We start from the raw sequence: 21,091 nt of genomic DNA, 5'->3' as shown, positions 1-21,091 counted from the left end.
CAGCTGTAATTCTTTAATATGACAAACAAGGTTTTTCAGAGTTTGGTCCTAATCTTCCTGTCTATCCTTATCTTCCAGTAGGAAGGTTCCCTATTCCAATCAAACCAGACTTCTGACCAACTATCATCATGCAATGACTCAGGCTGTTTCTTGCTCTCTGGGCTACCTTCTCGCCAACTCTGTATTCAGTAATCCTACCCATCTTTCAAGACTCGGCGTAAAGCCCATCTTCTCCATGGTGTTTAGACCATAAATTCTTTAAACAACTCATGGGATCCTTAATTATATACTTTAAAAAACATAATATATATTTTTTAAATGTCTTATTTCCTCTGGTATGGAATACATTTCTGGAAGTACACCATGACTTGTATACTCCATTATATATCCCTACAGTACCCCTCACAGGGTCTGAAGTAGGACAGCGGTCTCGAATTATTTTATTCTAACTGAGGAATTCCTCAAAGAATAATTTAAAAACCCCTATCAACTTCAACTTTCTCATTTTATAGATGAAAAACTTGTCCCCAGAAAAGGGAAGTAACATTCAAGGTCATATGAGTAGTTTGGTATTAGAGCTGGACACATAATTCAAGCTTCTTATGGCAGAGACTTCAGGATGTCCTTCAATATTAATTCACCTCCATATCTATAGGACTACTAATTTTTAGCTACAAACATGGTCACCCAGAATGAAGACTTCATTTCTCACCCTTCTTTTAGTTAAGTGTGGATATGAGTTCTATCTAATGGGATAAACGTGAAAGTGCCACAACACTGTATCTTCTCCCTTCTCCGCCTACTTTCTTAATCTTGCTGCCTGGAACATGGATGTAACAGAATTCCACATTTGACATTGAGTTTGAGAGCCACATCCCAGGGATGGCAGGGCCGAAAGCTGGAAGAACTTGACTCCTTAAGAGTTTCAAGGAGCAGAGCCACACTATCAGCTCTGGATTGCCTACATCTAGATTTATATATGGAAGAGAAATAAACTTCTATCTCATTTAATGAGCTGTTATTTTAGGAATGTATTTTGTATATTAGTTATTGGAAGCTTAACTTATCCTATTATTCCTCCTATCAGCTTTCTGATGCTCTTAGCTCTTCACATTGTCTCTAGATATATCTTAATTCATTCTTTCATTCATTCAGTAATCTACTCCATAGCCATTCAATGTACACCTACATTCTGCCTGGCATAAATCTAAGAGAGGGCTGCAGTGGACACAAGAATGAAATGAACAGATCCCACACTTAAAAAGTCACAAGTATTGAATGAAACTCTTTCTCTCTTAATTTATATCATAAGTCTTATGTCTGGCAAACATTCATCTCAGGATTTCTCCAACAGTCCCATCTGAAATAATCTACTGTTTCCAGTAATACATTGTTGATCAGACCATGTGTGACTAATATGTTCTATTTGGCTCTCTACAACCACTCTCTGCCCTTCTCCATCATTTTCTTTGTTCAGGGAAACTTATCTGTATGGATTACTTCAGTGGGCTCTCTTGCCCTCTGATTTCCAATTGGATTGGCCAGTAGGAACCCCTAGCAGTAGATCAGAGGGAAGTAAGAGAATGAGCTCTATGTATTTATTTTTCTCAGCTCCCTCCCTGTGGGATCATCTCAGGCTAACTTTTTTCCTCAACTGAAGGTCACTGTTCCACTCAAGATGGCCCACTGCATGACTCTCTACTATTGGGTTCTGTTAACCATTTCATCCCTTCACACCCTTTGAGCTGTTACTAGCCCCAGGGAACTGCACTATACCCCGTGGTTTCTGTACACAGTGCCCGCACCTTGTAAACAGCCCATTTATTAAGCTCTCCTCAAATTATCCTAATGTGAGGCTGCCATCTGTTTCCTACTAGCATGCTGACTAATATACCATGTGTCCCAATTCTCAGTTCAAAAGATATAGGCACCAGATATACATGGCACCCATCAGAAGCACTGTTAGGAAGAGGATTAGAGTAGAGGGAAGATATTCTTTACTAGCAACTGAAGTATTTCTGACCGCAGAGAACAAAACCTATGCATCCAATGTGAAGGACACTTTTAGATCCTGGGATGGGCAGGGAGAAAAAGAGGAAAAGACAGTAGGAAAGTGTGGTAGGCAGAACAATGCACCCCTTCTCCCAAAATGTCCAAGTCCTAATCCTTGGGACCTGTGAATATATTACCTTACATGAGAAAAGGGACTTTACAGATGTGATTTAGTTAAAGATCTTGAGATGGATATATTATCCTGGATTATCTGCGTGAGCTCAACGTAATCACAAGTGTTCTTATAAGTGAAAGAGGAGGGCAGGAGATTCAGCATCAGAGTGGTGCAGCATGAGAAAGACTTGATAAGTCAATGTTGACTTTGAAGACTGAAAGGGAACCACGAGCCAAGGAATGCAAGCAGCCTCTAGACACTGGGAAAGGTAGTGGAATGAATTCTCCCCTAGAGCCTCCAGAAGGAACACAGACCTGTTGATATCTAGATTTTAGCCCAAAGAGGCCAATTTCAGACTTTTCCTGAACTGTAAGATAATAAATTTGTGTTGTTTCAAGCCACCAAGTTCATGGCAATTTGTTATGTCAGCAACAGGAAACTAATATAGAATTTAAGACTGAAATCTCCAGACCCAGAAAACTAAACCTGAGGAAGGAAGAAGGGTTGGGGAACTAATAGATGGCAGAGATAGAACACACTGTGGACAGCACAACCATACTGCACACCACCTGCTAACCTACACTGCAGTCAAGTTAAATTCACTAAAAAGCAAATTTATTCTTCATCTCGTAAGCTTAGACTCATAAAATGCTTTCACACCGTTTGTAACACCCAGTAGAGCCTTCTTTTTATCTCACAGTTCTGGGGATTCACCAGAACTTTTGTATTTTGTTAGAGAGCTTTATCAGCTTCATTCAGAAGGACACGCATCTGCCTTATCCTATTCTTCGACTTCCTGGTGGCCATAGTAGCAAAATATTACACACAAAAAACAATGATTTTTTTAAATTTCCAGAGCATATAGTCTACAAAGCACCAATATCTATTATTTGCATTCTATAAAAACCAGTGCTAAGCTCCTCCCCCAGCTTTCCAGTTTCTGAATGGGCCTTACCACACTCTGACCCAGCTGCTCCCGGAAGAAGTAATCCATGTTTCTCTTTTGCAGGCTGTCAAGGTAATGCTGAAAGCGAGTGTACGTATATGGGTAGCAGTAAGCAAACTGGTAAATATCTTCTTCTCGGTCAAAACAAAATGCAAAGGACATCACGTAATTCTTCCTATGGTCCGGGCAGCGGTAGTAGTAGACATTTTTAGGTGGCAGTCTTTGCCTGAAAGATACAAAGAAATTTGGGCATATCAGACAGTTGTTCAAGCTTCAAACTGTAATCAGTAGGAATAAATGCCCAAGATTGAAACTGTAACATCAAGAAACCTAGGTGGTGGCCAGGGACAACATATACCAATCTATGATCAAAAGAGGTTGGACACTCCCTCTTGCAAGAGGACTGGAATCACAACGGACTGCTGAAAAATCATCGACAGGAAGACACTGAAACTCACAAAAAAGATACCCCACATCCAAAGACAAAGGAGAAGCCGCAATGAGATGGTAGGAGGGGAGCAATCACAATAAAATCAAATCCCATAACTGCTGGGTGGGTGACTCACAAACTGGGAGAACACTTATACCACAGAAGTCCGCCCACTGGAGTGAAGGTTCTGAGTGCCATGTCAGGCTTCCCAACCTGGGGGTCTGGCAATGGGAGGAAGAATTCCTAGTGAATCAGACTTTGAAGCTAGTGGAATTTGACTGCAGGACTTCGACAGGCCTGGGAAAAACAGAAACTCCACTCTTGGAGGGCACACCACAAAGTAGTGTGCACATCGGGACCCAGGGGAAGGAGCAGTGACCTCACAGGAGACTGAACCAGACCTACCTGCTAGTGTTGGAGGGTCTCCTACAGAGGTGGGGCGTGGCTGTGGCACAACGTGGGGACAAGGACACTGGCAGCAGAAGTTCTGGGAAGCACTCCTTGGCGTGAGCCCTCCCAGAGACTGCCATTAGCCTGTAGGCTCAAGTGTTGGGTTGCCTCAGGGCAAACAACCAACAGGGAGGGAACCCAGACCCGCCCATCAGCAGACAAGCAGATTAAAGTTTTACTGAGCTCTGCCAACCAGAGCAACAATCCCTTCAACCCACCACCAGTCTCTCCCATCAGGAAACCTGCACAAGCCTCTTAGATAGCCTCATCCACCAGAGGGCGGAGAGCACAAGCAAGAATAACTACAATCCTGCAGCCTATGGAACAAAAAAACACATTCACAAAAAGATAGGCAAGATGAAAAGGCACAGGGCTATGCACCAGATCAAGGAACAAGATAAAACCCCAGAAAAACAACTAAATGAAGTGGAGACAGGCAACCTTCCAGAAAAAGAATTCAGAATAATGATAGTGAAGATGATCCAGGACCTCGGCAAAAGAATGGAGGCAAAGATCGAGAAGATGCAAGAAATGTTTAACAAAGAACTAGAAGAATTAAAGAACAAACACCCAGAAGAATTAAAGAACAAACAAACAGAGATGAACAATACAATAACTGAAATGAAAAATACACTAGAAGGAATCAATAGCAGAATAACTGAGCCAGAAGAACAGATAAGTGACCTGGAAGACAGAATGGTGGAATTCACTGCTGCAGAACAGAATAAAGAAGAAAAGAATGAAAAGAAATGAAGACAGACTAAGAGACCTCTGGGACAAAATTAAATGCAACAACATTCACATTATAGGGGTCCCAGAAGGAGAAGAGAGAGAGAAAAAAACCGAGAAAATATGTGAAGAGATTATAGTGGAAAACTTCTCTAACATGGGAAAGGAAATAGCCACCCAAGTCCAGGAAGCACAGAGAGTCCCAGGCAGGATAAACCCAAGGAGAAACATGCCGAGACACACAGTAATCAAACTGGCAAAAATTAAAGACAAAGAAAAATTATTGAAAGCAACAAGGGAAAAATGACAAATAACATACAAGGGAAATCCCATGAGGTTAACAGCTGATTTCTCAGCAGAAACTCTACAAGCCTGAAGGGAGTGGCATGATATATTTAAAGTGATGAAAAGGAAGAAACTACAACCAACATTACTCTACCCAGCAAGGATCTCATTCAGATCCAATAAAGAAATCAAAAGCTTTACAGACAAGCAAAAGCTAAGAGAGTTCAGCACCACCAAACCAGCCCTACAATAAATGCTAAAGGAACTTCTCTAAGTGGGAAACACAAGAGAAGAAAAGGTCCTGCAAAAACAAACCCATAACAATTAAGAAAATGGTAATAGGAACATACATAGTGATAATTAATTACCTTAAAGGTGAATGGATGAAAAGTTCCAACCAAAAGACACAGGCTCACTGAATGGATACAAAAACAGGACCCATATATATGCTGTCTACAAGAGACCCACTTCAGACTTAGGGACACATACAGGCTGAAAGTGAGGGGATGGAAAAAGATATTCCATGAAAATGGAAATCAAAAGGACGCTGGAGTAGCAATACTCATATCAGATAAAATAGACTTTAAAAGAAAGAATGTTACAAGAGACAAGGAAGGACACTACATAATGATCAAGGGATCAATCCAAGAAGAAGATATAACAATTATAAATATATATGCACCCAACATAGGAGCACCTCAACACATAAGGCAACTGCTAACGGCTGTAAAAGAGGAAATCGACAGTAACACAAAAATAGTGGGGGACTTTAACAGCTCACTTACACCAATGGACAGATCATCCAAACAGAAAATTAATAAGGAAACACAAGCTTTAAATGACACAATAGACCAGATAGATTTAATTGATATTTATAGGACATTCCATCCAAAAACAGCAGATTACACTTTCTTCCCAAGTGCACACAGAACATTCTCCAGGATAGATCACATCTTGGGTCACAAATCAAGCCTCAGTAAATTGAAGCAAATTCAAATCATATCAAGCATATTTTCTGACCACAATGGTATGAGATTAGAAATGAATTATAGGGCAGAAAACATAAAAAAAACACAAACACATGGAGGCTAAACAATATGTTATTAAATAACCAAGAGATCACTAAAGAAAACAAAGAGGAAATCAAAAAATACCTAGAGACAAATTACAATGAAAAGATAACGATCCAAAACCTATGGGATGCAGCAAAAGCAGTTCTAAGAGGGAAGTTTATAGCAATACAAGCCTAACTCAAGAAACAAGAAAAATATCAAATAAAAAATCTAACCTTACACCTAAAGGAACTAGAGAAAGAAGAACAAACAAAACCCAAACTTAGCAGAAGGAAAGAAATCATAAAGATCAGACAGAAATAAATGAAATAGAAACAAAGAAAACAATAGCAAAGATCAATAAAACTAAAAGCTGGTTCTTTGAGAAGATAAACAAACTTGATAAACCATTAGCCAGACTCATCAAGAAAAACAGGGAGGGGACTCAAATCAATAAAATTAGAAATGAAAAAGGAGAAGTTACAACTGACACTGCAGAAATACAAAGCATCCTAAGAGACTACTAGAAGCAACTCTATGCTAATAAAATGGACAACCTGGAAGAAATGGACAAATTCTTAGGCAGGTATAACCTTCCAAGACTGAACCAGGAAGAAACAGAAAATATGAACAGACCAATCACAGGTAAAGAAATTGAAACTGTGATTAAAAAATGTTCCAAGAAACAAAGTGCCAGGACTAGATGGCTTCACAGGTGAATTCTATCCAACATTTAGGGAAGAGTTACCACCATCTTTCTCAAACTCTTCCAAAAAGTTACAAAAAAGGAACACTCCCAAACTCATTCTATGAGGCCACCATCACCCTGATACCAAAACCAGACAAAGATACTACAAAAAAAGAAAATTACAGACCAATATCACTGATGAATATACATGCAAAAATCCTCAACAAAATACTAGGAAACAGAATCCAATAACACATTAAAAGGGTCATACACCATGATTAAGTGGGATTTATCCCAGGGATGCAAGAATTCTTCAATATATGCAAATCAATCAATGTGATAGACCATATTAACAAACTGAAGAAGAAACACCATATGATCATTTCAATAGATGCAGAGAAAGCTTTTGACAAAATTCTACATCCATTTATGATAAAAACTCACCAGAAAGTGGGCATAGAGTGAACCTACCTCAACATAATAAAGGCCATGTATGACAAACCCACAGCAAACATCATTCTCAACGGTGAAAAACCAAAGCATTTCCTCTAAGATCGGGAACAAGACAAGGATATCCACTCTCACCACTATTATTCAACATAGTTTTGGAAGTCCTAGCCACAGCAATCAAAGAAGAAAAAGAAATAAAAGGAATCCAAACTGGAAAAGAAGAAGTAAAACTGTCACTGTTTGCAGATGACATGATACTATACATAGAGAATCCTAAAGATGCCACCAGAAAACTACTAGAGCTAATCAATGAATCTGGTAAAGTTGCAGCATACAAAATTAATGCACAAAAATCTCCTGCATTCCTATACACTAATGATGAAAAATCTGAAGGAGAAATTAAGGAAACACTCATATTTACCACTGCAACAAAAAGAATAAAATACCTAGGAATAAACTTACCTAGGGAGACAAAAGACCTGTATGTAGAAAAGTATAAGACCCTGATGAAAGAAATTAAAGATGATACAAACAGGTGGACAGACATACCATGTTCTTAGATAGGAATAATCAATATTGTGAAAATGACTATACTACCCAGAGCAATCTACAGATTCATTGCAATCCCTATCCAATTACCCATGGCATTTTTTTACAGAACTAGAACAAAAAATCTTAAAATTTGTATGGAGACCCAAGAGACCCTGAATAGCCAAAGCAGTCTTGAGGGAAAAAAACGGAGCTGGGGGAGTCAGACTCCCTGACTTCAGACTATACTACAAAGCTACAGTAATCAAGACAGTATAGTACTGGCACAAAAACAGAAATACAGATCAGTGGAACAGGACAGAAAGCCCAGAGATAAACCCACACACCTATGGTCAACTAATCTATGAAAAAGGAGGCAAGGATATACAAGGGAAAAAGACAGTATCTTCAATAAGTGGTGCTGGGAAATCTGGTCAGCTACATGTAAAAGAATTAAATTAGAACACTCCCTAACACCATAGACAAAAATACCCTCAGAATGGATTGGAGATGTAAATGTAAGACCGGATACTATAAAACTCTTAGAGGAAAACATAGGAAGAACACTCTTTGACATAAATCACAGCAAGGTATTTTTTGATCCACCTCCTAGAGTAATGGAAATAAAAACAAAAATAAACAAATGGGACCTAATGAAACTTCAAAGCTTTTGCAAAGCAAAGGAAACTACAAATAAGACAAAAAGACAACCCTCACAATGGGAGGAAATATTTGCAAATAAATCCACGGACAAAGGATTAATCTCCAAAATATATAAACAGCTCATGCAGCTCAATATTAAAACAACAAACCCATCCAAAAATGGGCAGAAGACCTAAATAGACATTTCTTCAAAGAAGACATATGGATGGCCAAGAAGCACATGAAAAACTGCTCAACATCACTAATTATTAGAGAAATGCAAATCAAAAGTACAATGAGGTATCACCTCACACCAGTTAGAATTGGCATCATCAGAAAATCTACAAACAACAAATGCTGGAGATGGTGTGGAGAAAAGGGAACCCTCTTGCACTGTTGGTGGGCATGTAAATTGATACAGCCACTATGGAGAACAGTATGGAGGTTCCTCAAAAAACTAAAAATAGAATTACCATATGACCCAGCAATCCCACTACGGGGCATATACCCAAAGAAAACCACAATTCAAAAAGACACATGCACCTCAATGTTCATTGCAGCAGTATTTACAAGAGCCAGGACATGGAAGCAACCTAAATGTCCATCAACAGATGATTTGATAAAGAAGATGTGGTACATATATACAATGGAATATTACTCAGCCATAAAAAGGAACGAAATTGGGTCATTTGCTGAGACGTGGTTGGATCTAGAGACTGTCATACAGAGTGAAGTAAGTCAGAAAGAGAAAAACAAATATCGTATATTAGCATATATATGTAGAACCTAGAAAAAATGGTACAGGTGAACCAGTTTGCAGGGCAGAATTAGAGACACAGATGTAGAGAACAAAGTATGGACACCAAGGGGGGAGAGTGGCAGGGGGTGGGGGTGGGGGTGTGATGAACTGGGAGGTTGGGATTGACATATATACACTGATGTGTATAAGATGGAGGACTAATAAGAACCTGCTGTATAAAAAAATAAATAAAATTAAATTTAAAAATTTAAAAAAGAAAAAAGAGGGGCTTCCCTGGTGGCACAGTGGTTGAGAGTCCACCTGCCGATGCAGGGGACACGGGTTCGTGCCCCGGTCCGGGAGGATCCCACATGCCACGGAGCGGCTGGGCCCGTGAGCCATGGCCGCTGAGCCTGCGCGTCCGGAGCCTGTGCTCCGCAACGGGAGAGGCCACAACAGTGAGAGGCCCGCGTACCGCATAAAAAAAAAAAAAGAAAAAGAAAAGAAAAGAAAAGAGACTGGAATCTGGCAGTACTTCGTTCAAATTCCAGCCCTATCCTTTATAAAGTGTTTAAACAATGCAAAGTTAAAAATGAACAAGTTTTATTCATCATTTGTTCTTATTTTGAGCACATATTATATACCCAGGCATTGTGCTAGATTACCTATGTAAAATGGTAAATAAGATAAGCCAGGTATTTGTCCTCATGGAGTATATATGTTGGTAGGGAAGCAGTCAATAAAATATTTTAAATAAATATACAATATAGTTACAGACTCAAAAGTGTCTTGAGGGGAAAGAGTGTGATGCTATAGTGACATAAATAGGGGAGGATTACTTTCCCCAGGGAAGTCAGGTTTTAGCATTATAACACTAATTCAGATACTTTAAAATAAGTTCATGCACTTTGTGAATATTCAAGGGAGAGAAAAAGAATATTCAACATTTCTTTAAATTATTACTATTATTTTTCTATAGAGCATTCCATGAAACTAATTTTACACAGAAGCACTTTGGGAAATACTGCTTTACAATATGCTGTGTAGGCAATTCTGCTAAGCTAACATGCTCATTCTCCAATAAGCAACACTGAAACACACACGTGAGAAAAGGCAAAATGGTCCAGTCATAATTCCCATAACATCTTTACATTAACCCACTTCACAGGCTCACTGCACCTCCTCATTTGTATAATATCCACACTATGCACGATTTCCCTGCAGAGAACGCCTCTCGTTTGTGTCTCTTAAAATCCTATTAATCCTACAAAACCTGTCTCAACTATGCCTTTTCCATGACTGTCCACTGATAATACCAGGCCTGTTTGGCTCCTACATTTTGTAGCAAGTCTTGCTTTTTTTATTGGCTGCTTCCTAAGTCTCATCCACTAGGATCTGTTTGGAAGCTCCTTAAGGGCAAATATGTTTTGGGGGGTGGGTTCTGGCATAGTGGGTGGAGGATGCAAGGCTCACCTGCGGTGGCTTGTCATTCAACTGGGAAGCCAAGGGGCAAAGGGGCATATGGAGGAGAGTGTGAGGAGGAGGGTGTCAGAGCTGAGGCTGAAAAAAACAATAATGGTGCTGGCTCCAGGTAGGGCAGCCTGGAGAAAACTGTTAAGAGCTCCAAAGCATTGTAACATTCCAGCAGTTTATTGCAGAATCTTGTTTCTACCTTGGTGTCTTTCTGAGGCTGCCTCAGTGGCCAGGGTGGGAGGTAAGGCTATGGGCTTCCCGTGGAAGAGCCAATGTTACATGGCACTGACGTTGTACATGTTTGGGCTTGTACTGCTTGCCTGTAGCCCTGGCTGTCATGAATCTCACCCTAACATTAAGTGGAAAACAGGTAATGGGAACATCAAAAGATTATTGTTAATTAAAGAAAAAAAACAGACATCTCAAGTTAATGAATTTAGCACTTTTCTATGTATGGGAAGACAAGAGTGTCGGCTCATTGAAATCATTCCTTTGATATGCACTTTAACTTCATAGGGCCAGTATCCTGTTTTTTTCCATCCTGAATCCCTCAGGGTGCACAGTCGGGGGTGACTGCAATGGCTGATGACTTGATGGCTGTACACCCTTTGTTTACTGATATGGCAGGCTTCATCCACACTATTGTTATCCCACTTAGAAGATATGGCCATGGAGGTTCATAAAAGTTAAGGAGCTTACCCATTCTCTCAAGCTAGTAAATGACAAAACTGGGATTCAAATCTGTTTCTGTCTGATTCTAAATCAGTACTTGTAACACTTTTCCAGGATCCCTCTTGATAAATTACGGGATTCTGGCATAGGCCAGGTGGCAAGAAGGAACAAGTAAAATGTTGGAACTGCAAGGAATTCATCATGGCTGAAGCACAAAGAATGAGAAGGGAAATCATGAGAAATGTGTTTGAAGAGGAAGGCAGAAGTCATATTAGAAAGGGACTACGGCTGTCCCTCCACATCCATGGGTTCTGCATCTGCAGGTGTGAAGGGACGACTTTACATGATGGGACACGTTAAAGAATTTAAACATTATCCTGAGGTCATAGGATTCCTTTAAGTCAGTGAAAGACGTAAAGTACCATGATTGTCCAAGTCCAAGAGATAGAAGAGAGTGATCAGAAGGACAGGGTAGTGGCTGCACAAGTATAGAAAATCAGATAGATTTGACTATTAGATAAAAGTGGCTGATGTGATGGGCCATGGAGTCTAAGATGGGTGGGAACCCAAAAATGATGAGGACGGGACGTAGAGAGAACAGCTTAAGCAATAAAGAAACAGGGCTTTTCACATAAAAGTCCACGGTAGTTGGGGGCTTCCCTGGTGGCGCAGTGGTTGAGAGTCCTCCGGCCGATGCAAGGGACACGGGTTCGTGCCCCGGTCCGGGAAGATCCCACATGCCGCAGAGCGGCTGGGCCCGTGAGCCATGGCCGCTGAGCCTGCGCATCCGGAGCCTGTGCTCCGCAACGGGAGAGGCCACAACAGTGAGAGGCCTGCGTACCGCAAAAAAAAAAAAAAAAAAAAGTCCACAGTAGTATCAAAGGCTGTCTAGAGGTGTGCTTCGGCCCACAAATAGAGTCCATTTTGCTCCTACACCCAAAGCCAGGAGGAATAAACATGCAAGTAAGAACAATCTTCTTGTGACACAAATATAGCTTTAAAGCAAACCCCCTAGGCACTCCTCCTTTCTAACCCAATTGCTACCTTAAACCCTCCTATATTGAAATTTTGGAGCTATCAGTGATGAAATAGACACGGAATGGCCTGGAAGGAAAATGGGGAGTGAAGAGTCCCCTCCAGATCCTTCTGCACATGGAATGTAGGAGAATGAGCAGCTCCTGAGAAGGCATAGGGGGAAGTAATGGCCTCCAGGATAGTCAGGCCTTAGTTCATTGTTTTATTCAGCAAATATTTGTTAAGTATCACATACCATAGACTGAAGTAAAGGAAGACAAGAGGTAAAGGAAGCAGTGGATTAGAACACTGGGGTCCAAGGGGGATTATTAACCTGGGAGTTGAGTTTCATAGGAAAAAGTAGAAGGTTTTGGATAGAGGAGGGATCAGTGGAAAACCAAGATTAGAGGGAGAACAGACCAGTGCAGGGATAAGGGTATAAAAAGAACAGATGATGGTCTACATTTGTGATGTGATGTCACATCACAATGTTAGGGTGGTAGAAGTAAATGAGCCTCAGGGTCTCCAGCCAATGGTCTGTGACAGTTGCTTCAGGCCCTGACTCAGAGGTCTGAGTCTGAGTCTCCTGGAGCACAAGGTGAGTGTGTCTTCATACACAAGCGATTCCTACAGTCACAATCCCCTCAGGTTATGACACCAATGTTTTCAAGTCTTTATGTACTAGTATATTCAATTAAGATCCATGCTTTAAATTCACTCACCTCAGTTTTCTCCTATTCTAGCCAAGTTTAGCAACTTGACTCTGAGAGCCTGCCGTCTCCACCAAATTTGATCATGTGCTACCAGGAGAATTCATCGAATGCCTGCAGCTGTCCCAGCTCCTCTCCTGAGTAGGTTGGATGCTTAACCTGATTTGAAGGCAGAGTGAAGGTAATGGACACTGCGGTGATCATGCAAGAAAGCTGAGATGTTGCTCAGGGCTTAATGTTCCAGACTCTGCTAAGGATACTAACGAAGATCTGTTTGAGAAGAATTCAGCAGGCCAAATTCATGAGGAAGCAAAGTAACACAAAGAATAAAGGAAAAGAGGAATGAGGCTGTGTAGGAGAAATGTGTCTCTCATTTGGAATGCACTCATGGTTTTTCTCTTATTTTGCTCATTATGTTTCACTATGTCTCAGGCACGGTGTTAAATTTTTTATACGCATTATCACTGAATCCTCACAATACCCTATGAGCTAGGGGCTGTTAACATCCCCTTTACACAGCTAAGAAAATGGAAGCTCAGAGAGGTAACAAAAATTTCCCAAGGTTTCAAGTTTGGTAAGCAGCAGAGCCTGTACTAGACGCAAGCTAACGTGACTCCAAAGTCTGTGCTCATCGTCCCTATGGTAACTTGCCACCTGCCTTTCTCCCCTTGACACCAATTCATAGCCTTACCTTCTGCTTCCAGAGCAATCTTGTCTGACAGTACTCTTACCAGTACTCTCCTGTTAAAAACTCTTCAAACAACTTCTTATCCTCAAAAGGCTCCCCGAGATCTCCCTGTGATTCCAGCATCGTCAGTCATTTCTCCCTCCTTGAACCCTATGTTTTATTCATACTGAACTACTCACAACTCTCTAAAAACGTTGTGCCATACCTCCAGTACCTCTGTGTCTTTGTGTTTGATCTTTTCTCCATTTGTACTGCTTCCCCTGCCAGATACCTTACCTACTTGGTAAACTCTTACTCATAGAGGTGGCATATTGTAGGTTGTCAATAAAGCTTTAAATATTTTTTTAAACAAACTAAATAATTAATAAACAAAAGAATGTATAAATAAATGCCTATATCCTTTAACATACCTCCTCTCTGAAGTCTTCTCTGATTATTCATCCATCATCAATTTTTCTCTACTTTGACATTTGATATTAAAGCAGTTTTATCACCGGTTTGTCCCTTAACAATAAGCAACAAAAGTAAGTGGAGATTTCTTCAAAGAGAAGGTAGGCTTCTTGAAGACAGGAACAGTGTTACCTTTCCCTCTCTTTCTCACTAGAAATGGTACAGAGAAGTTTCAAATAGTACTTGCTTATTTTAAAAGCACTTGTAAAAGGAAAAGAAGACGCCTCTCCACAGATAAATGGTAGGCGTCATAGGTAGGTAGATCTTAGCTCAGTATAAAGTAGAGACTCTTTAACTTTCAGCTGAAGGGAAAGTAGAAAGGTCTATGTTACAAGGGAGTATATGGGAAGCTTTAAGGGCTCTGATAAAAAGTTTCCTGGGCTTCCCTGGTGGCGCAGTGGTTGAGAGTCCGCCTGCCGATGCAGGGGACACGGGTTCGTGCCCCCATCTGGGAAGATCCCACATGCCGCGGAGCAGCTGGGCCCGTGAGCCATGGCCGCTGAGCCTGCGCATCCGGAGCCTGTGCTCCACAACGGGAGAGGCCACAACAGTGAGAGGCCCGCGTACTGAAAAAAAAAAAAAAAAGTTTCCTGTACTTGATATTAAGTTAAACAAGGCAAACTTCTGGTTCCATTTAGCACAGAGAGTCTCGGATATCAATGGAAACAGTATAACAATTGTTTAGGCCATTCTAAGTACTTCATCATATATTAACTCCTTTAATCTTCACAATAGTCCTCTGAAGTTATTCCTTTATCCTAAATGATATGATAAAAATGAAGGTAGGGTCAAGAATACTTCTTAAGAGAAACAGATTGTCCATGACTCCCTAGAAGACTCCAGAAAGGAAAGAATCTAACACCTGATCCTGCCAGAGATGCAGGTTGATTCCAAGACCTGTGGTGTGTGCTCTCAGGACTCAGAGACTAAAGGGTGATCCAGCTCTTGAAACAAGTCATCATCCTGGGTCCACCCTGATGACTAAAGAAGCCCTCCACATGTGTGAGGGAGGGGTAACCAACGTCCTCAGATTCAGTCATGCATTCATATGTGGCTGAGTGAGCGCACGCGCACACACACACACACACACACACTCACAGACTGCATGCATGTACATACTGAACACGTTCACAATCATACTATGTATACTTCTCTACTATAGCCTCTATTTCATTATATCAACTTGAATATATGCCTTTCTCCACCACTGGATTGAGTTCTCCTTGAGGGCAGGAACCATATATTGTCCATCTGGTTCTGGAGGATCTATACAAAGCCTTAAATAGAGGAGGTACTCCAAAATGCTCATGAATTGGATAAATGAATATATGTGAGTGAACTTTAAGATATTAACATATTAGAGTAAATAATTTCAGCCACACCAAGGTTTGTATATTATGCTCTCTCCACGTGAAGCTGTGAGTCATGCCATGAATACATTATGCTTCAGGAACTTCCATGCCATTTTAAACGCGGTTCTATCTGTAATTGCCTTTCCCATACTTGCTACATAGTGCATTCCTATGTAGAGAAGTGAGGCCCAGCTCAAATGACACTTCCCCTTTGAAGTCTTCGTCAACAATTCCAGGACTAACTAATTGCTCTAAATACTAATTACAGAAACTCCTGTATTTCTGATTCATCTCAAAATCTGTAGCACTTAGCACAGTGCTTGACCCTGAAGAGGAGCTCAAAGCATGTTTGTTGAATGAATGAGTAGGTGAATTTATGGTTTAATGAATGAATGGATGGATGATTCCTTCCCATTTTCCATCCTCTCTGCCTCTGTCCAAACCACCAGCCAAGTTCCCAATGCATCATTTTGGAGGTTACCAGAGCACAGAGGAAGAGGAGAAAGCCCAGGACCTGAAGGCGTACATAAGACTCATTCCCTACCCCTCCTCAAGACCCCTGAAAGACAGGAGCCCTAATTTCCTTTCTGATTAAGCAGAAAATATGGATGTTAGATGAGTTCCAACCCCAGGGTGTTCTTTGACAGTAGACACAAACTTTTTTCTTCAAATTAGCAGAGAGGGAAAAAATAACAAAGAATCTGTCTTTTAAGGCGGTACATCCTAAAGGAGGTATACACAACCAAGTCATTCAGACACCTCCAAAGGGAGTAACATATACTAAACACCTCCTATATGCCAACAATGTGCTACCTGTTTGATGTACACTATGGTCTGACTGATAAACACATATTCTTTCCACCACACCAAGGCTGTGAAATTCACCCAACAATTTGGGTGAAATCTGAAATTCACCCAGCAATTGCAGAAACAGTCTCTTACTTCCCCTTCTTCATCTACCCAGAGGCAGGGAGCAAACTGGCATCCAGTTTCCCAGGTATGTTTGAAATTGAAGAAAGATTTCATCCCTCTTCCCTTCATGAGGGCAGCTGAATCTCTGGTTTGTCATCCATGACAACAGATGGCCTTTAGTCTACGTTTGGCTGGAACAACCCAGACCATCTCCTGGCTTGAGCCAGTGGGCCCCTCCTTTTCTTCTCAGGCGTCTGGCACAGCCAGGCACCGGCACGGCTGCCCACATTATAAATCTACCCTCCCTAGGCGAAGAGGACCTGCTCCTAATTCCAATTCTATCTTCCCCCAAATAATTATAATAGTGCTCCTGTCACCAGCATATCTATTCTTATCTTTCTCCCGCACTTTGTCACAGCTAATCTCTTGGTGAGTCACAGGGAGGAGGGGAAACAGAGAGCCAGGGAGTGCTCAGCTACAGGCAACACACTTATACGCCCAGTGTCTAATGAGATTACCATCTTATCAGGGGTTGATGGGCACTAGTGGTGGGAGGAGAGAGACGGAGCTACATATTGCCAGCCGAGTTTTTGATAAAAGACACTGCTCGATTCTTGAATTAACCTTTTTGTCCTACACACTCTGTTGTTTATTTTTCAGAGTTTATTTTATGTGTAGGATTTTTTTTTTTTGTCTGTGCCTTCTGGAGAAGGACACCCACACACTGTGTCAGCAGCTGCTTCTATTAATTCCAAGCCATTAAAAAAATTAAAATTAAACCCAATTACTTTGGCTAGTTTAGAGCTGGGGAATAGCTGAGACTGATTATTCCCCATGGTCATGGACAGCAACAATATTCCTACCTACATGTGGCTGCGGGCAGAATGCTAATGCAGTCAGAAACTCCAAGGACAGGCTCCTCAGGCAAAGAGAGACTCTAAGTCATGTACTCTATCTTCTCCAATCCAGATTCCTGAGAAGAGGCAAGAAGAGGACACTGGACAAAGAGCTAGGAGTTGGGTGCTAGTCTAAGCTGCAGTCCTTGGGCAGGACTCTACCTTTCTTGGTGCCTCTGTGTAAAAAGTGGTTACTAAAATGTGTCCTAAATCCCTCTTAGGGTTGTTATGACTCTTAGGTGAAAATGACTATGTTTTCAAAACTATCGTTTGTTGGGATATAAGATGGGGTATGAGGCAGTATCAGAATGCTGGGTGCTTTGGGATGGGGTGGCCAGCTGTACCTGCAACTTGTTCAGGTTTGCGCTCAAGTTTTGTATCCAAGTTATTTTGTTGCTCCACCATAGGTGGAATAATAATAAGGGTTCTGGATATGAAGTCACTAGACTGGAATCTCCTTAGAGTCCTCCTGCACAGAGCCTATTATACAACAGCACTCAGTAAATATTCTTGAATGAAAGAATAAATAAGTCAGGCAGAGCTGGGTTAGAACGAATAGACAGAGCTGTGTTCAATTCCAGCTTTTGATGCCTTTTACAATTGTAGTCATTGTACAGTAGAAAGAACGTGGGCCTGGGCTCTAATCTACTTCCATGACTTATCAGTCATGTAGCCCTGAGCCTGGATTTCCACATCTATAAAATGAAACCAATATCTAGCTCACAGATCTGTTTTGACAATTAGAGATGAGATTGGTACCCGACACGTAACAGGTGCTCACAATGGTAACTGTGATTATCACCAGGCTCTGTATGACGGATAGTTGGCATCACACTCTCTTGATTCAGAATAATGCATTCCAAGCTCATACTAAGTGTGCTTAGGGTATGAAATGGACAAAGCAGGTAGGATAGGGGACCAAAGAAAAGGTGACAAGGGATGAGGAACCATTTAAACACAGAGTTAGGAAAGAAAACAGTGATAACCCTGTTTTCTGTTCCAGATCCTTCCCATACCCAATGTAACCAATACCTCTCTTTCAAGGAGATGTGCTCTCTAATAAAATTAAGTGTGTCTGTCAAGATACAAGAAGGCAGTTAACGCCTCCAGTTCCCAAATGGTGGTGGGAGATATATTCAAAGGTGTTTTCACTACTGGTAACTGGCTATGCTAGACAATCATGCCGTGGCCCATGCAGCAACCTGCCAGATGAATGGAGCCTCAAGGTCACTAGTTGGTGGGATCAATCAGAAATATGGAAAATTATAGGTTAGGCAAATGTGAAATATGTTTGGGAAATAGAGACTGACCAGTCCTGCTTATAGAGAATAGTCTGCTCTAAGCATATTTATCATATGGTGCAAATCTAAAATTATTTATTTTGTTTTTTGGTTACTCCTAAACAATTTGTGCAATAAACATTTCACCAGCAATGAGCTCAAAAATACAAAAGTGCATATTTTAGGAAAGTTGAGTTCTAACTTTTCATTCCTCATGAAATTCAGTGATAAACATGACACATGCATAAAATGTTTGTAAGTATTTATGATCCACTGTAGGGGGTGTACTGATAACATGGCCACATTAAAACCAGAAGACACAATGCTGCTGAAGAAACACCAGCAACTATTTGGTTTAACAGTTATTTTAAGAAAACTATGTCCAAAGACTATAATTTACATATATAAAAGCAGAACCATAGAACAAAAATGATTGAAATTATTTTAGAGCAATGTACTTTAAATGAAAAGCCATACTTCAAAGTGATGTGTGCTATCACTTTTACTTAGAGTGTATGACTGTTCTTCTAAAATCATTTCAATCAGTTTTAATTCCAAGTTTTCTGGTATATAAAGTGGTAGCTGTTAATGTCTTTTCTCTGTTAGCATAAGAACTAAAATCAGTAATGTGATATCAGTGTCATCAGGTGTTTCAAATAGAAAATAATTTAACTTAATTTCAATGTAATTCAGTTATTTTCACCCAATTCATGGAATCAAAGTAGAGCTTTTGGAAATTCATTCTGTTGAAGGCTAAATACTGTCTTAGTGGGAATGATACTGTTAATTCAGTAAAATAAAGTTCAACATGAAAGATAAAATTACTTATTTTTTTTGTTATGATAATATGAACACAAATTTTGGTAAAAGCAATGTACTTGTTAAATCAACAAACCTATGGAGCAGATATTTATGTTGAGTTGGTTGGAGGTGTCCATAAAAATCAAAATTGCATCCAAAACAAGCTTCTATTTTCTACCCTCAAAACAGAAACCACAGTTCTCAAAATTTACACAAAATAAGTAAACTATACAATTTTTTATGAAGCTAATGCTAAACCACACACAAACAAAATTTTTATTAAGCTTCAGGAAGGCAGACCATGTTTCTTTTCTTTACTGTCTGCCATCAGTGGGATCTTAGAGATTTTGAGCTTTTAAATAAGCCACTTTGTTAATCAACGTTGATTTTGCTGTGTTTTTATGTTTGCTTTTTGTTTTTGCTGTTAATGAGACCCCTAAATTTTGTTAATGAGATCTTTAAAAGAGGACAGAATTTTGGTTGCATTTCGTTCGAAATCAATTGGAAATCTTTAATCAAGTATTCAACAAATGAAGCACCAAAGTATTTTAATTCTTAAATCTTTTATCAAATTGCAATTACTGAAAACAAAGCTTTCAAATAGGAGACATGACATTTATCTCTACAAAAGCAAGGGAGGAATTGCACAAATTAAATGATGAAAGCACAATTGAAATATAAGACTTAATTCTGAAATTCAATGATCATACTTTGGGAAACCTCAGTTTAGGAGGATAATTTTTTTGATGAAGCTCCTATTTTTAATTAGATATTTATATATTGTACCAGAGTGGAATGAAATTGAGAAGGGCTACAATTTTGTAGCACCTGCATTTGGTGAAAATTTAAAAGAATCAAGGAAAAGCACTTTGACAAAAGTTGTTTTATAAAAAAAATTTATCTTAAGAAAATTTCTTGGAAAGGAGTAAACAAGATAGTAACTATGAATATATTTGGACCGAAACGTTCATATATTTCAATACTAAAAAGCTTGTAACTGAGAATGTCCTCAATTTGGGAGAATCTGCTGAACTCTACCAGGTACCTCAGTACCTAGAGAGATAATGCCTTTTATTTAAGAATATTATGATCTATAAAGGAGAATCAATTGAATGTGTCAAGAATTTCAAACTTGTTAACCATAAAAATTCAATTCTAAAGAAGACTTGAAGGCAATGACATCAAAAACTAAAAATAATAAAGCCATATTAGAAAAAATATTTTTCATAAAAATACCAATGACATAGTATTAGATACACATGTAACTAAAAAACTGATTAAAGTGTGTAAATGTATGCCAAAAATAACAGTGCTATTTTAAGAAAATGAATGTAAGTTTTAAAAACATTTTGCTTTAATGTACATGGATGTATATTAATTTTACTTTTAGAATGAATTTTGATTTTTAAAATAATTGTTTTGTAAATCCAACAAAGAAAACAATTGGTGGTCAATACATGAAATATTTCAAAAATATATAAAATTTTATTTTTAGTTTCCCTGTTCACTTTCAGTTGGGATGATGATAAATTATGTGCTCATCTTATCCATCTGCCAACCTAATTGCTCCTCTTGAATGTCTCAAAATTACCTCAATTTCAACCTGAATATAATGAATCTCCTGACCTCCCCTAAACCTGGCCCTCCCAACTCAGTGAGTAGCTCCACCATCCCCATCTGTCCAATTGTACAAGTCAGATACCTCAGAATCAACCTTGATGTCGTCCTTCCTTTCAC

At 39.7% G+C, this 21,091-nt stretch overlaps 1 protein-coding gene across 4 annotated transcripts in view; it reads right to left on the bottom strand.

The window, feature by feature from the left end:
- Positions 1-21,091, bottom strand: part of LOC115860494 (AGBL carboxypeptidase 4) — a 1,403,751-nt gene that overhangs the window by 540,820 nt on the left and 841,840 nt on the right. For all 4 annotated transcript variants that reach the window (XM_060305765.1, XM_060305756.1, XM_060305751.2 and 1 more), the window contains one exon: positions 3,123-3,339. In XM_060305765.1, the coding sequence (XP_060161748.1) occupies positions 3,123-3,339 (217 nt within the window). The remainder of the gene's footprint in view (positions 1-3,122; positions 3,340-21,091) is intronic.

This window comes from Globicephala melas, chromosome 1 (genome assembly GCF_963455315.2).
Source record: "Globicephala melas chromosome 1, mGloMel1.2, whole genome shotgun sequence".
Lineage (NCBI taxonomy): Eukaryota > Metazoa > Chordata > Mammalia > Artiodactyla > Delphinidae > Globicephala > Globicephala melas.
This window is presented reverse-complemented; position numbering and strand designations above follow the sequence as displayed.